General features: G+C 49.8%; 1 protein-coding gene across 1 annotated transcript in view; it reads right to left on the reverse strand.

Annotated features, from left to right (window-relative positions):
• The window catches only part of GALNT2 (polypeptide N-acetylgalactosaminyltransferase 2), a 245,143-nt gene extending 238,208 nt beyond the window's left edge, over positions 1-6,935 (reverse strand). The window contains exon 1 of the mRNA XM_082249573.1: positions 6,747-6,935. Coding sequence (XP_082105699.1) covers positions 6,747-6,845 — 99 coding nt within the window. The 5' untranslated portion in view covers positions 6,846-6,935. The remainder of the gene's footprint in view (positions 1-6,746) is intronic.
• Between the last annotated feature and the right edge of the window lie 10,947 nt (positions 6,936-17,882).

Raw genomic sequence — 17,882 nt, forward strand, 5'->3', positions numbered from 1 at the left:
TCAGGGGACTACGGAAATGGGGCTGGGGGCTAGCTATCTGACAGACCGGACATGACTTACAATACTCTTCCACTTCTCTGAACACACCGGGCCAATAAAACCTCTGTAGTATGCGGTCCTGTGTTTTCTGCCACCCCAAGTGTCCCCTGTGGGGATTTGCTCTGGTAGGTAGGATTTGCGGGTGCAGTATAGAGGCAAAACAGATGGTTCTTCAAAGTAAATCAGGAGTGTTTTATTTACACTTCAGGAACACAAAAGTAACAGTCTTTCTTGGTGTTAACTCACACCCAACAAAAAGGAAAACGACAGTCTTAAAGGCAGGTTTAAGCACAGCAACAAGTCCATTCACCTGTGTCTCTTTGGTGCTGTTCACACACAGCAATGGGTCAGTTCATCTGCTTGTAAGCTTTCCAGCCTCAACACTCACTTCCACAGCCTTCTGGTGCCTGGAGACAAATCTCAATCACCTGTTAGGCTGTCTGCCTTATAAACCCCAGGCAAGACCTGGCCTGAAGCGTGGGGAGCAGCCACCCACCCATACCTTAACTGCTCCCAATAAGAGCCGGCCCGGATTCGGCTTTGCAGCCACACTAAAATAGAAAAATGTCAAACAGCACTAGCTGCTGCTGACACAGAATTACCGGCTCTTATCTCACCGAGGCCAGGAACCTTGGTGACACGTATCTTCCGTCGACCACGGATCCATGTGCCCTGCCACATACATTATATATATATATATATATATATATATATATATATATATATATATATATATATATATATATATATATATATATATACACACACACACACATACATACATACATACACATAAAAAGTACTGTAAAACTGCAGGAAAGGGCACTGGGGGGCAAACGTGTGATTTTTTTTATTTTGCATTTTATCAGTGTGTTTGGTGTGTTTTACATTTGTATTTGCCAACGGTTCCACCCCCCTGTGAACGTCACGTCGCAGGAGACGGAAGCCGGGGCTCGCAGAGGGTCGGGAGGAAGATCCACCGCCAGACACCGCCGGGATACATCGCTGGATCCCGGTGACAAGGTAAGTAACCCCGCTTTCAGGATCCAGCGATCTTCCTAGCGGTACCCCGAGTGTGGCTCGGGGTTACCACTTTTGGCACTGAAATTGAACCCCGAGCCACACTTGGGAATACCACTAGGAAGGTTAAATGAAGCACACGGCTATAAAGTGATGGAAAATCAACGTGTAATATGCTTATTTGTACATAAATACATATTGAGTAGTTGCAATATACAATGAATAAATAGCATTGCTCATTAACACATAGTACATGTATATTCCTAGACATATCGCCACACCACCGTGGTATGGGTGGTGTTAATTGGTGACCTGTTGAAGACATGTCTTTGGCTTCCAGGACCGCATTTGGAACCTTTAGCTGACCTGTTAGTAACCGGGGGGGGGGGGGGGAGGCTCTCTCCCCCTTTTCTCTTCCTTCTGTTTTTTTGTATTTAACATTAGACTACATATATATGCACTTTTTTGCAGATATAAGCATATTTATCCTGCATCGGCTCCTGATGAGTGGAAAGAACCCACGAAATGCGTAGAGCCCTTTTCGATTCTACGCTATTACTTCCATTTGATCTATTACTCGCTTTTACAATCATCATCCATCAATGCATCTTTATAGAGAGGTCTAGGTCACCAATTAACACCACCCACACCATGGTGGTGTGGCAATATGTCTGAGAATATACATGTACTATGTGTCATTAATGAGCAATACTATTTATTTATTTTATTTTGCAACGACTCAATATGTGTATATGTACAAATAAACATGATATTAGACGTCCATTTTTCATCACTTTATAGCCATGTGCTTCATTTAAAGTCCCAAACCTCCCTCCTCTTTTGCTCTGGAAGGATCCTGACAATAATGTCAGGATCCTCCCAGATGCCTGACCGTCAGCATCTCATCCTGAGCCAGCCGATCCTGGCCTTCCGGAACCCAGTTATGCAATTTTATTCATTTTATCTGTTTTGTATTATTTAGGTGTCTTTTGGATAGTGAATTTGTTGAATATGATGATGTAAGGGTAGCGCTACACATCTTTACACGTGTTCATATTACTGTACATTTTTACTTCATAAATGGCACCAGGTATGTCTGCCACATCCTTAGTCATAGCATCTGCTCCACTAAGCTAAGCATTATTATCTAAGCTGGTCATCCAAAATTATCTACAATATTAACCTGTGTCAATCAATCTAAAACATACATCTGAATCTGGAAGAGGACAGCAACAGATGCCAGTGAGTATCTTTCTGGCAGCTCTGTCCTATACAGCCCAGTCCGTCAGCCTCCTCAAGTGTCTATGCCTCGCGACTTCCCTAAATTTACTTAGTACAAATCCACAAGAACATAAATGGCAGTGAGGGAGTATCCAGGCTTTGATCACTGCATTATGACATGAAATTAGAGGGTTAGCACTCTCTTCCTGGAGGAGGTATCGCTTGGGGAGATGCTCTGGGTGGCACTAGAAGGTGGAGACAAAAGAGTGGGAAAGGAACAAGCTAACCACTTAAGAGGTCAGCTACGAAAGCAGTTGTAGCTTAGATGAGAATTTGCCCCAGGTTTAAGTTCCCACCCCCCTCACAATTGTACATCTGGAGTCAGTGAGAAGAACAGTGCTCGCCTTGGTGTCAGTGGGAACAACAGTGTCTGTTGTCAGTGTTGGGGGGAGCGCCCGTCGCTGGTGGGGGGGGCGCAGTGCCCCGTCATTGGCATCAGTGGGAAGAATAGTGCCCATCGTTGGTGTCGGGGAGGGGGAGAACAGTGCCTATTGCTGGGGTCAGGGGGTGGGGAAGAACAGTGCCCTGTCGCTGGCGTCAGAGGGAAGAACAGTGCCCGTCGCTGGCGTCAGTGGGAAGAACAACGCCCGCCGCTGGCATCGGGGGGTTGTCATTGGCGTCAGTGGGAAGAATAGATCCGGTCATTGATGTTGGCGGGGGGGTTGTCATTGGCCCCAGTGGGAAGAACAGTGCCTGTCGCTGGCCTCAGTGGGAAGAACAGTGCCCGTCTCTGGCGTCGGCTGGGGGGGGGGGGGGGGGAGGGGTATCGCTGGCTTCAGTGGGAAGAAAAGTACCCATCTCTGGCATCAGTGGGAAGAACAGTGCCCGCCGCTGGCATCAGTGTTTGGCTGGGGGGCAGGGGTGTCATTGGCGTCAGTGGGAAGAACAGTGCCTGTCACTGAAAGAGAAAGCTTATGCACTCACCGAAACCTATAATAAGCTAACCCAAGCGCTGAATGAGGACAAATAAATATAGTAAAAGATGGCAATGCAGCTACTTAACCTACATAAATGTACACAATGGATAAACAGAAGGTATTCCACAATAACTTCTAAATGAACCAGTAGCGCAAACTTAGCAAAAAGTAAGTGCCATAAACATATATGTATAAAGATACAACTCGTAAGACTACACACAGTCCAACACTGCACAGATGTCACAATAGCATCAGGAAATAATCACATTAATATTAATCAGTCCATGATCCTTCAATATTTCTCCTGGGATAATTTGATATACAGGTGTAATTCTCAAAAGGGTCACCACCACCGTGCTCCAAGGGGGGGAGGAGAAATGCCCACTCACCAAATGCTGTGGCCCAAGACACTTTCGTGTTTGAGCAATAAAGCCTGTAGGGTTAGTCAATGATCCGTGTCATCCACACCTGTGCAGTGTTGGACTGTGTGTAGTCTTACGAGTTGTATCTTTATACATATATGTTTATGGCACTTACTTTTTGCTAAGTTTGCGCTACTGGTTCATTTAGAAGTTATTGTGGAATACCTTCTGTTTATCCATTGTGTACAGTGCCTGTCACTGGCATCAGTGTGAAGAACAGTGCCCGTTGTTGGTGTCGGGGGGGGGTGTCATTGGCGTGAGTGGGAAGAATAGTGCCGAGGTTGGCGTTGGGTGGGGGTGTCACTGGTGCTAGTGGGAAAAATAGTGCCGTTGGGGGCATCATTGGTGTAAGTGGGAAGAATAGTGCCGTTGGGGGCGTCTTTGGCGTGAGTCGGAAGAATAGTGCAGTTGGGGGAATCAATTGGCGTGAGTGGGAAGAATAGTGCAGTTGGGGGCGTCATTGGCGTGAGTGGGAAGAATAGTGCCGTTGGGGGCGTCATTGGCGTGAGTGGGAAGAATAGTGCCGTTGGGGGCGTCATTGGCGTGAGTGGGAAGAATAGTGCCGTTGGGGGCGTCATTGGCGTGAGTGGGAAGAATAGTGCCGTTGGGGGCGTCATTGGCGTGAGTGGGAAGAATAGTGCCGTTGGGGGCGTCATTGGCGTGAGTGGGAAGAATAGTGCCGTTGGGGGCGTCATTGGCGTGAGTGGGAAGAATAGTGCCGCTGGGGGGCATCATTGGCGTGAGTGGGAAGAATAGTGCCGTTGGGGGGCATCATTGGCGTGAGTGGGAAGAATAGTGCCGTTGGGGGCATCATTGGCGTGAGTGGGAAGAATAGTGCCGTTGGGGGCTTCATTGGCGTGAGTGGGAAGAATAGTGCCGTTGGGGGCATCATTGGCGTGAGTAGGAAGAATAGTGCCATTGGGGGCATCATTGGCGTGAGTGGGAAGAATAGTGCCATTGGGGGCATCATTGGCGTGAGTGGGAAGAATAGTGCCGTTGGGGGGCATCATTGGCGTGAGTGGGAAGAATAGTGCCGTTGGGGGGCATCATTGGCGTGAGTGGGAAGAATAGTGCCGTTGGGGGCATCATTGGCGTGAGTGGGAAGAATAGTGCCGTTGGGGGCTTCATTGGCGTGAGTGGGAAGAATAGTGCCGTAGGGGGCTTCATTGGCGTGAGTAGGAAAAATAGTGCCATTGGGGGCATCATTGGCGTGAGTGGGAAGAATAGTGCCGTTGGGGGCGTCATTGGCGTGAGTGGGAAGAATAGTGCCGTTGGGGGGCATCATTGGCGTGAGTGGGAAGAATAGTGCCGTTGGGGGGCATCATTGGCGTGAGTGGGAAGAATAGTGCCGTTGGGGGGCATCATTGGCGTGAGTGGGAAGAATAGTGCCGTTGGGGGGCATCATTGGCGTGAGTGGGAAGAATAGTGCCGTTGGGGGCGTCATTGGCGTGAGTGGGAAGAATAGTGCCGTTGGGGGCGTCATTGGCGTGAGTGGGAAGAATAGTGCCGTTGGGGGCTTCATTGGCGTGAGTGGGAAGAATAGTGCCGTTGGGGGCTTCATTGGCGTGAGTGGGAAGAATAGTGCCGTTGGGGGCGTCATTGGCGTGAGTGGGAAGAATAGTGCCGTTGGGGGCGTCATTGGCGTGAGTGGGAAGAATAGTGCCGTTGGGGGCGTCATTGGCGTGAGTGGGAAGAATAGTGCCGTTGGGGGCGTCATTGGCGTGAGTGGGAAGAATAGTGCCGTTGGGGGGCGTCATTGGCGTGAGTGGGAAGAATAGTGCCGTTGGGGGGCATCATTGGCGTGAGTGGGAAGAATAGTGCCGTTGGGGGGCATCATTGGCGTGAGTGGGAAGAATAGTGCCGTTGGGGGGCATCATTGGCGTGAGTGGGAAGAATAGTGCCGTTGGGGGCGTCATTGGCGTGAGTGGGAAGAATAGTGCCGTTGGGGGCGTCATTGGCGTGAGTGAGAAGAATAGTGCCGTTGGGGGGCGTCATTGGCGTGAGTGGGAAGAATAGTGCCGTTGGGGGGCGTCATTGGCGTGAGTGGGAAGAATAGTGCCGTTGGGGGCATCATTGGCGTGAGTGGGAAGAATAGTGCCGTTGGGGGGCGTCATTGGCGTGAGTGGGAAGAATAGTGCCGTTGGGGGCATCATTGGCGTGAGTGGGAAGAATAGTGCCGTTGGGGGCATCATTGGCGTGAGTGGGAAGAATAGTGCCGTTGGGGGCATCATTGGCGTGAGTGGGAAGAATAGTGCCATTGGGGGCGTCATTGGCGTGAGTGGGAAGAACAGTGCCATTGGGGGCGTCATTGGCATGAGTGGGAAGAATAGTGCCGTTGGGGGCATCATTGGTGTGAGTGGGAAGAATAGTGCCGTTGGGGGCATCATTGGTGTGAGTGGGAAGAATAGTGCCGTTGGGGGCGTCATTGGCGTGAGTGGGAAGAATAGTGCCGTTGGGGGCGTCATTGGCGTGAGTGGGAAGAATAGTGCCGGTGGTTGGCGCCAGTGGGAAGAATAGTGCCTGACGTTGGTGTCAGTCATAGAATTAGGGCCCTATGATTGATATAAGAGGTAGTGGGCCCCAAGTTTCAGATAAAGGCATACAAAGGGAGCCAGTTTGGGGAGCACTGTTCTAACCTCTCATTATTCTCTCTAAACCTAAAATGAAGAAAAGTTTTGCCTTTCCACACACTTCTATGACACATGTGAGACGCTATCGCCTTGTTCAATTAATGTAATGTGAACAGACTGGAAATCCATTTAAAAGGGAAGAAATAGAGAATCCAGGGACATATCAGAGGCCTCCAGACATTGCAGGGTGAGCTCCCCTCAGCAGGGCCAATCCTAGAAATCAGGGCCAGGTATACACACCTCATAGGGAGTCTAGGCCAAGGTCAGACAAGACAGTAGACAATGCTGCCTTCCTCCATTGTACACAGCCACTGACAGGACGACCATTGTGCAATCCTCACACGTCAGACGTGGCTGAAGGAAGTGTCCTCCCTCCCTCCCCCCGGCACACACAGGGTTACACACACAGTACAGAACCCCCCATTCCCCCTCATTACCTTTCTGCTGCTCACAGAGCTCCCCGAGTACATGTAATAGGCGATTCCTAGGAGCCACAGGAAGGCGAAACACAATAAGATCCGAGATTTCCTCCTCATTGCTCTTCAATAGCACCGGGCAGGGAATAGTGACAGAAGAGAGAGCCCTGCGCTGCCTGACGAGAGTCCTCCCCCCTCCTCCTCCTCCTCCGCCGCCTCCTCCGTGCAGCGTCAATCAATCCCACCCTCTACCTCTGCCTCTCCTTTTGGCACTCACTCGTTGGACTGCAACAAGGCCAGCGAGCAGGAAACAGCGAGCATCATCAGGTCAGAGGGCAAAGGTTAGGCTTCGCCTGGTCAGCCAATCGGAGACCACAGAGGGGGTTGCCGGTAGGGAAGGGTGGGATTCCCGTCGTTGCCATGGTTACTGTACGCCGTTTCTGCTGAGCTTCCGCTGAAGTCTGCCGTCTTGTGGCTGCGGGACGAGGAAGCCAGAGTTCCCCTGAGTTGTCACTCTTCTCCTAATCTGATTTTATTGTCTCACTAAATAAATGTGTCCAGTTGTGTATCACAGAATAACACATAAATTATCTGGGAGTGTGATCAGAGTGGGGGGATCTGGTGGAGCGGGATCATAGTGGAGTGGAGGGATCTGGTGGAGTGTGATCACAGTGGGGGGATCTGGTGGAGCGGGATCAGAGTAGGTAGGGGGGTATCTGGGGGTGTGATCAGAGTGGAAGAATCTGAGGGGGGGGGGGGAGGTGATCAGAGTTGGGAGGTATCTGGGGGTGTGATTAGAGTGGAGGAATGTGGGGGGGATGTGAACAGATTAGAGGGAATATGGGGGGAGGGGAGGGTGATCAGAGTGGAGAATCTAAGGGGGGGGGGGGGTGATCAGTATGGGGAGGTATCTGGGGGTGTGATCATCAGAGTGGAGGAATCTGGGGGGGTGATCAGAAATGGAAGGTATCTGGGGGGGTGATCAGAGTGGAGGAATCTGGGGGGGGGGCGTGATCAGAGTTGGGAGGTATCTGGGGGTGTGATTAGAGTGGAGGAATCTGGGGGGGGGGTGAACAGAGTAGAGGGAATCGGGGGGCAGGGGAGGGTGATGATCAGAGTGGAAGAATCTGAGGGGGGGGGTGATCAGTATGGGGAGGTATCCTGGGGGGCGATCAGAGTGGAAGAAACTGGGGGGAGGGGATCAGAATAGGGGGGTATCTGGGGGTGTTATCAGAGTGGAGCAATCTGGGGGGGGTGATCGGAGTTGGGAGGTATCTGGGGGTGTGATCAGAGTGGAGGAAAGGGGGGGTGATCAGAGTGAGAGGGGTGTGAACAGAGTGGAGGAAAGGGGGGGTGGTCAGAGTGAGAGGGGTGTGATCAGATTTAGAGGGGTGTGATCAGAGTGAGAGGGGTGTGATCAGAGTGAGAGGGGTGCGATCAGAGTGAGAGGGGTGTGATCAGAGTTAGAGGGGTGTGATCAGAGTGAGAGGGGTGTGATCAGAGTGAGAGGGGTGTGATCAGATTTAGAGGGGTGTGATCAGAGTGAGAGGGGTGTGATCAGAGTGAGAGGGGTGTGATCAGAGTGAGAGGGGTGTGAACAGAGTGGAGGAAAGAGGGGGTGGTCAGAGTGAGAGGGGTGTGATCAGAGGATGAGGGGGGTGGTCAGAGTGAGAGGGGTGTGATCAGATTTAGAGGGGTGTGATCAGAGTGAGAGGGGTGTGATCAGAGTTAGAGGGGTGTGATCAGAGTGAGAGGGGTGTGATCAGAGTGAGAGGGGTGTGATCAGAGTGAGAGGGGTGTGAACAGAGTGAGAGGGGTGTGATCAGAGGATGAGGGGTGTGATCAGAGTGAGAGGGGTGTGATCAGATTTAGAGGGGTGTGATCAGAGTGAGAGGGGTGTGATCAGAGTGAGAGGGGTGTGAACAGAGTGGAGGAAAGGGGGGGTGGTCAGAGTGAGAGGGGTGTGATCAGAGTTAGAGGGGTGTGATCAGAGTGAGAGGGGTGTGATCAGAGTTAGAGGGGTGTGATCAGAGTGAGAGGGGTGTGATCAGAGTGAGAGGGGTGTGATCAGAGTGAGAGGGGTGTGATCAGAGTTAGAGGGGTGTGATCAGAGTGAGAGGGGTGTGATCAGAGTGAGAGGGGTGTGATCAGAGTGAGAGGGGTGTGATCAGAGTGAGAGGGGTGTGAACAGAGTGAGAGGGGTGTGATCAGAGGATGAGGGGTGTGATCAGAGTGAGAGGGGTGTGATCAGATTTAGAGGGGTGTGATCAGAGTGAGAGGGGTGTGATCAGAGTGAGAGGGGTGTGAACAGAGTGGAGGAAAGGGGGGGTGGTCAGAGTGAGAGGGGTGTGATCAGAGTTAGAGGGGTGTGATCAGAGTGAGAGGGGTGTGATCAGAGTTAGAGGGGTGTGATCAGAGTGAGAGGGGTGTGATCAGAGTGAGAGGGGTGTGATCAGAGTTAGAGGGGTGTGATCAGAGTTAGAGGGGTGTGATCAGAGTGAGAGGGGTGTGATCAGAGTGAGAGGGGTGTGAACAGAGTGAGAGGGGTGTGATCAGAGGATGAGGGGTGTGATCAGAGTGAGAGGGGTGTGATCAGATTTAGAGGGGTGTGATCAGAGTGAGAGGGGTGTGATCAGAGTGAGAGGGGTGTGAACAGAGTGGAGGAAAGGGGGGGTGGTCAGAGTGAGAGGGGTGTGATCAGAGTTAGAGGGGTGTGATCAGAGTGAGAGGGGTGTGATCAGAGTTAGAGGGGTGTGATCAGAGTGAGAGGGGTGTGATCAGAGTGAGAGGGGTGTGATCAGAGTTAGAGGGGTGTGATCAGAGTTAGAGGGGTGTGATCAGAGTGAGAGGGGTGTGATCAGAGTGAGAGGGGTGTGATCAGAGGATGAGGGGTGTGATCAGAGTGAGAGGGGTGTGATCAGATTTAGAGGGGTGTGATCAGAGTGAGAGGGGTGTGATCAGAGTGAGAGGGGTGTGATCAGAGTGAGAGGGGTGTGATCAGAGTTAGAGGGGTGTGATCAGAGGATGAGGGGTGTGATCAGCGTGAGAGGGGTGTGATCAGAGGATGAGGGGTGTGATCAGAGTGAGAGGGGTGTGATCAGAGTGAGAGGGGTGTGATCAGAGTGAGAGGGGTGTGATCAGAGTTAGAGGGGTGTGATCAGAGTGAGAGGGGTGTGATCAGAGTTAGAGGGGTGTGATCAAAGTGAGAGGGGTGTGATCAGAGTGAGAGGGGTGTGATCAGAATGAGAGGGGTGTGATCAGAGTTAGAGGGGTGTGATCAGAGGATGAGGGGTGTGATCAGAGTTAGAGGGGTGTGATCAGAGTTAGAGGGGTGTGATCAAAGTGAGAGGGGTGTGATCAGAGTGAGAGGGGTGTGATCAGAATGAGAGGGGTGTGATCAGAGTTAGAGGGGTGTGATCAGAGGATGAGGGGTGTGATCAGAGTTAGAGGGGTGTGATCAGAGGATGAGGGGTGTGATCAGAGGATGATGGGTGTGATGAGAGTGGGGGTTTCTAAAATTCCACAGGTTAGGAGGCGCAAATTGCTTGCCTTGCCCCAAGCGCTGACAACCCATGCTACACCACTGCATAGATATCATATAGGATACATATCATGTAAATATACACGGATCAGCCATAACACTATGAACGCCTACCATAAACCATTAAGACAATGACCCCACTAGACCTCTGAAGGTATGCTGTGGAATCTGGCACCAAGCTGTCCATAGCAGATCCTTTGAAAGTGGTTGTAAACCCTCACATATACCCAGTGAAGTGACTATCCAAAGGCGATACACAGAGATGAAACCAATCCTTCTACATACGTTGTATCTATCTGCAGTCTTCTCTTGTTTACATCTGTTTAAAGCATTTATAAAGCTTGTCTGAGCATTCAGAAAATGGGACAGAGAGCTAAAATTACACTCTGCAGCGCTCAATTGAGGAGAGCTCTGAGAGCTGACTGGAGGGAAGGGACACGCCCCTCTTCACACAGCAACAGTTCTGAGGCTGTCAATCAGCTGGAGGTTCCCCTGTCACCTTTCTTCTCTTGGTGTCAGGAAAACTTGTCAGAAGTGGCTAATGCAGATAGTAGAGGAACGAGGCAGTGCACAATAATGGCACTTAGTGCTCTGGATTGAGACAAGTACACACTATAGAGGGGTAGTCTGTGTTCATATTTCATGTCTGAGCTTTACAGCCAATTTACGTCCAGTACATTTTGAAGTGGGGCCTCCATGGATTCGACTTGTTTTTCCACCGCATCCCACAGATGCTCAATTGGATTAGGATCTGGAAAATTTGAAAGGCCAAGTTATTACCTCAAACTAGTTGTGTTCCTCAAAGCACTCTTGAAATCATCAGACTAGGCCACCTTCTTCCGTTGCTCTGTGGTCCAGGTCTGATGCTCAGGTGTAGGCGCTTTAGGGTCAGTCTGGTCTGTAGCTACCCAACCCCATACACAACAAACTGCGATGCACTGTATGTTCTGGTGCCTTTCTATCAGAACCAGCACTAGCTTTTTCAGAACTCTGAGCTACAGTAGCTCTTCTATTGGATTGGACTACATGGGCCAACCTTCACTCAACATGTGCATCAGTGAGCCTTGGCCGCCCATGACTCTGTTGCCGGTGCACTGGTTCCTCTCTAGGTAGATACTGACCACTGCAGACCAGGGACATCCCACAAGAGCTGCAGTTTTGGTGATGCTGAGACCCAGTCGTCTAGCCATTACAATTTGACCCGTCAGAGTCACTCAGGCTTGCCAATTATTTCTGCTTTCACCCCATCAACTTCAGGGACAACCTGTTCACTTGCCTATTATATCCCACCCAATTTCAGATGCCATTGTAACAAAATAATCAATCTTATTCACTTTACCTGTCAGTGGTCATAATGTTATGACTGTTCGCCGTATGTTACAGTATTATACAGATATGACAAGAAAAAGGGCCTGTGTGTAGTTGAACACTTTTTTAACCACTTCTGGACCAGAAGATTTTCCCCCTTAATGACCAGGCCCTATTTTGCGATTCGCACTGCGTTATTTTAACGGACTATTGCGCAGTCTTGCGACGCTGTACCCAAACAAAATGTACGTCCTTTTTTCCCCACAAATAGAGCTTTCTTTTGGTGGTATTTGTTCACCTGTGCGATTTTTATTTTTTGTGCGTTATGAACAAATACAGAGCGACAATTTTGAAAACAAAAAAACAATAATATTCACTTTCTGCTATATAACATTCCCAAAAAAAAAAATTAAAAAATCAAAATTTTTTAACATTTTAGGCCAATTTGTTTTCCGCTACATATTTTGGTAAAAAAAATCACAATAAGCGTATTTTGATTGGTGTGCGCAAACGTTATCGCGTCCATTAACTACGGGAAAGATTTATGTAATTTTTTATTGTTTTTTTTTTTTTTTACTAGTAATGGCTGCAATCTGCGATTTTTTGTGGGACTGCAACATTGCGGCGGACAGATCGGACACCTAACTGACATTTTTTACACTATTGCGGACCAGTGATATTACTACAGTAATCAGTGCTAAAAATATGCACTGTTACTGTAATAATGACACTGGCAGGGAAGGGGTTAACAGTATAGGTGATCAAGGGGTTAAATGTGACCATAGGGGAGTGATTCTAACTGTGGGGGGGGGGGCGTGGCTTCTGAGATGACCACATAGACATGTGATCCTATATAGAAGGATCACATGGGCTCTGCGATCATCCCAGGGATCATCCCAGGACGTTTGTTTACAAAAGCCGACCATCTTTCTCTCTCAGCGGGGAACGATCGCAGGTGTCAGGCGGCAATTGGAGCCACCTGACACACGCGCCGGCTTCCCCGCCGACGTTGGGGGGCGGGAGCGCACCACCGGAGGCGTGCGCTTGCCCCCCAGCTACCTTTAGATGAGCGATGTTGGTCTACGTCGTTTTGCCTGCCCGAGCAACCCTGCTGCAGTAAATAGGCGGCGGGTGGTTGGGAAGTGGTTAAATGAAGTAGCAATACATATGCAAAAAAAATGAATGCATTTCAATGAGCCTAGTTTACACTGTTGTAGCACTTTTTTGTGCATTTAAAAAGAGTTCAGCATGCTGCATATTTTAACTTAAACATACCAGAACACACCACAAATGCATGTAAAATGCAACTTAACTACTTCCGGACCGCCCACCGCAGTTTTACTGCAACAGGCAGCCCCTCCTGCGTGAACCGACGTAGGTTTACATCGGTCGTGCGCCTGCAAGCTAGGGGGCGAGCGCACGCTGCTGGTGGCGCGCTACCGCCCCCACTCGTCAGCGGGGACTCCGATGCATGGGGCAGGCGGCTCCGATTGCCAACCGCCATCCACGATCCCTCCCCGCTAAGAGAGAAGAATGGTCAGCTGTTGTAAACACAGCTGACCGTTCTCTCTGGAATAATCACAGAGCGCCTGTGATCCTTCTATGTAGGATCAAAGGTCTCTGTGATCATTTCACAAGCCCCGCCCCCCATACAGTTAGAAACACACCCCTAGGTACACATTTAACCCCTTGATCACTTACTATGTTAACACCTTCCCTGCCAGTGTAATTATTACAGTAACCGTGCATATTTTTAGCACTGATTACTGTAGTAATGTCACTGGTCCCCCCCAAAAGTGTCAAAAATGTCAGTTAGGGGTCTGATCTGTCTTTCGCAATGTTGCAGTCCCGCAAAAAAATCTCAGATCGCCACCATTACTAGGAAAAAAAAAACAATAAAAATGACATAAATCTCGTAGTTAGTAGTTGCAATAACATTTGCGCAAACCAATCAAAATACGCTTATTGTGATTGTGTTTGCCAAAAATATGTAGCAGAAAACAAATTGGCCTAAAATGTTAAAAATATTTTAGATTTTTAAATTTTTATTTTTTGGGAATGATGTATAGCAGAATGTGAAAAATATTGTTTTTTTTTTGTTTATAGCACAAAAAATAAAAATCGCACAGGTGATCAAATACCACCAAAAGAAAGCTCTATTTGTGGAAAAAAAGGACATCAACTTTATTTAAGTACAGCGTCGCACGACTGCGCGATTGGCCGTTAATGTAACGCAGTGCCGAATTGCAAAAAATGGCCTTTTTATTAAGGGGGTAAATTCTTCTGGTCCAGAAGTGGTTAATAAGGGCTTGCTTACACTAATGGTTGGGGGTGAAAAAACAGCAGACTGTCGTGTTCGTTGGGAACTAATGTCCACCAAATGCAACCAATTCAAGTGAATAGGGACACACTGAAATTGCCCAGCAGCCATGCACAATACCACAAAAGGCATTTAAAGTCACTTTAGAATTTTTCCAGTGCTCAGACAGTAGCGATTGATGCTCAAATTATAAAACACAAGAAAAAAATGCTCCAGTAGGAGCTGGGATTTTTTAGGTGCCAATAAACTGGAGAATTAATTAAAAATGAATACATATTTTATTCAGTTTATTAAAAATCATTTAGGACAAAACATATACAAACAGCAGTATTAAAATAACTCCAACATGGTATTCTGGAGACTTAAAACACTTCTGGGGTGACAATCCCAACATGTTTCGCCAACAAATTTGGCTTCTTCAGGGGATAAGCTTTCATAATGGGATGCGGTGCCGTTGAATTTATCTCTGGAAATATTTTTTCCTGTCAGTTGATGCTCAAATTAGTTTAACCTAAAAAGAAAATCAGCAAAATATTGCAGTTTACCAATCCCTAAAGCAGAACTAAACCCTCCTATCCTTTTCAGCCAAGAAAGCTGCCATCTTAGCTTCTGTTTTATCTGCAACTCCCATGGTGCTGCACATGTGATCAGGTATGACGCCAGCCATTTGATGGGTTGACAGTTTGGTTGAGAGCATAACCATATGTGATAGTTACATTCTCCTGAATGCCAGAAATGTAACTGTTTTTTGCAACCTCAGATTTGAAATATGAAAAAAGTATATCCCTCTATAGTGTGTACTTGTCTCAATCCAGAGCACTAAGCGTCACTTCTATCTGCTGCCTTGTCCCTTTGCTATAGCCATGAATCAATTCTGATGAGTTTTCCTGACACCGAGAGAAAAATGGTGACAGGGGAGGGACCTCCAGCAGGTTGACAGCCCCAACTCGGTTCCTGTGTGCTGTGTGAAGGGAGGGGGGGTCCCTTCCCTTCCCTTCAGTCAGCTCTCAGAGCTCTCCTCACTGATGTAACATCAGCTCTCCACCCCCTGCTTTTCAGAGCTGAGAGATCCTGTATGAATGTTGCACTTTGAATGGATGTAAGTGAAAGATGGCTGTAGATGGACAGTTACAATGTATGTAGGAGGATTTGTTTCATCTCTGTGTGTCACCTGAGGCCAGTGACTTCACTGGGTACTGTGAGGGTGGCGGGTATCAGATCCCTGCCCTTCTCACTAACTCGTGACCAAGGACCAGCTGTCACGGAACCATGAACCAGACATACTACAACAGATAAGTGAAAATAAGAAAGCTTTATTGAAAAACAAGCTATAAAGCAAAAGTCCAAACGGATGGCGAAAACGATGCAGAGTCTTTGCGAAGCCAGGGGTCAGGAACCAGCAGGGTAGTCAGACGAAGCCAGGAACAGGAACCAGCAGGGTAGTCAGACGAAGCCAGGATCAGGAACCAGCAGGGTAGTCAGACGAAGCCAGGAACAGGAACCAGAAGTAGCAGCAGTCTTAGTAGCATGTGAACACAAGAGGACCAAGCAGGGAACTGAAGCCACAGACCTCCTATATATATGAGCTAGGTATCCAGCTCCTCCCAGTGGGAAGGAGGAGCCGCAGGGTGGGAGGCTACAAGAAACCCAGAAACCAAGATGGCCGCCAGCACATGTCAAACGAAGGAGAACAGCAAGAAGGTAAGACCATGACAGTACCTCCCCCTCAAGGGCCCCTCCTCCGCGGAGTAAAGAACGGTTTCTGAGGGAAGCGTACGTGGAAGGCTCGGAGCAAGGCAGGAGCATGGACATCTGCGGAGGGAACCCAGGAACGCTCCTCTGGACCATAACCACGCCAATGAACCAAAAACTGCACCCGACCGCGGACCAGGCGTGAGTCCAGGATATTGCTCACCTCATACTCCTCACGATTGCCCACTCGGACCGGACGAGGCCGAGGAACCGAGGAAGTGAAACGATTACACACCAGAGGCTTCAACAGGGAGACATGAAACACGTTGGAGATCCGCATGCCAGGAGGAAGCGCAAGGGCATAGGCTACCGGGTTTACCCTGCGAAGCACTCGGAAGGGACCAACAAAGCGAGGCGCCAGCTTGGGAGTGGGCACTCGAAGGTTGAGGTTGCGGGTGGACAACCATACACGGTCTCCGGCCTGGTAGGAAGGAGCAGGCGCTCGTCTGCGATCAGCCTGGAGTCTCTGGCGCTGCGCAGAGACCTCAAGGGACTTCTGGATCTGTACCCAAGAAGCACGTAGGACGGAAAGGTGATCCTCCACAGCCGGAATATCCTGGGGAGAGAATACCTCCGGTAACACGGCAGGTTGGAACCCATAGTTGGCCATGAAGGGAGACGTCCCAGAGGAAGAGTTCACGGCCGTGTTCCTGGCAAACTCAGCCCAAGGCAGGAGGTCAACCCAATTGTCTTGGTGATCGGAGACATAGCAACGAAGGAATTGCTCCAAGGCCTGATTGGAACGTTCTGCGGCCCCATTGGACTGAGGGTGGTAGGCCGAGGAGAAGGAGAGATGAATCCCCAACTGGGAGCAAAAGGCGCGCCAGAACCTGGACACAAACTGACTCCCCCGATCCGACACAATCTCCTTGGGCAAGCCGTGCAACCGGAAGACCTCCCTGGCAAAAATCGTGGCCAACTCCTGTGCAGAGGGTAACTTCTTGAGAGGAACACAGTGACACATTTTGGAAAACCGATCCACAATCATGAGAATGACCGTATGGCCACGGGATGCAGGGAGGTCCACAATGAAATCCATCCCCAGGTGTGAACATGGGCGCTCCCCGGTGGCTAAGGGTTGCAGAAGGCCCAACGGAAGGTGCCGAGGGGACTTACTCTGGGCACAAACGGAGCATGCCGCTACATATGCGGCGATGTCGGAACGTAGGGAAGGCCACCAGAACAGACGTGAAACAGCCCAGGACAGCTGATTCTTTCCAGGATGCCCCGCGGTCTTGGAGTTATGGTAGGTTCGCAACAACCGAGTGCGCAACTCCTCAGGCACAAAACATCTGCCGTTGGGTCTCCCAGAGGGAGCACCAGATTGAGCCGCCAAAATCTGCTCACCCAGGGGAGAGGTCAGGCTGGTGCGAATGGCAGCCAGGATCTGATTCGGAGGTATGACCGAAGTCGGAATCGACTCCTCCCTGGACAGGTCGGAGTACTGCCGTGATAAGGCATCAGCCCTGATGTTCTTGGAACCGGGTAGGTAGGAGACCACGTAATTAAAACGTGACAAGAACAGAGCCCATCTGGCCTGACGTGGTGTCAATCTCTTGGCCTCAGAGAGGTAGGTCAGATTCTTGTGGTCCGTCAGGATGAGGACCGGAACCACCGAACCCTCGAGCAAGTGCCTCCATTCTTTAAGAGCCTGCACGATGGCCAATAACTCCCTGTCACCAATCTGGTAGTTGCACTCCGCGGAAGACAGTTTCCGGGAGTAAAACCCACAAGGAAGCAGAGGACCCTCTGGTGTTCTACGCTGAGACAGAAGGGCGCCTACTCCCGTCTCAGACACGTCCACCTCGAGGACAAAGGGCAACCCAGGGTTGGGATGCGACAGAATCGGAGCCGACACAAAGGCGGACTTTAGAGCCTCAAAAGCTCGGATGGCCTCGGGCGGCCAGACCTGGGAATTACTGCCCTTCCTGGTCAGATCCGTGAGAGGCTTGGCTAGCATGGAAAAGTCCCTGATGAACTTCCGATAATAATTGGCGAAGCCCAAAAAGCGCTGCAGGGAGCGAAGACCACTGGGCTGGGGCCACTGTAAGACAGCCGAAACCTTCTCAGGATCCATGGAGAACCCCTCAGCGGAAATGATGTAACCTAAGAAGGTTACCTGGGATCGGTGAAATTCGCATTTCTCAAGCTTACCGAACAGCTTGTTCTCTCGTAACCGTTGCAACACTCGTTTGACATCCAGAATGTGGGTCTCCATGGACTCAGAATATACCAA

Source organism: Pelophylax lessonae, assembly GCF_965119305.1.
Source record: "Pelophylax lessonae genome assembly, chromosome: 3".
In the NCBI taxonomy this organism is placed as follows: Eukaryota; Metazoa; Chordata; class Amphibia; order Anura; family Ranidae; genus Pelophylax; species Pelophylax lessonae.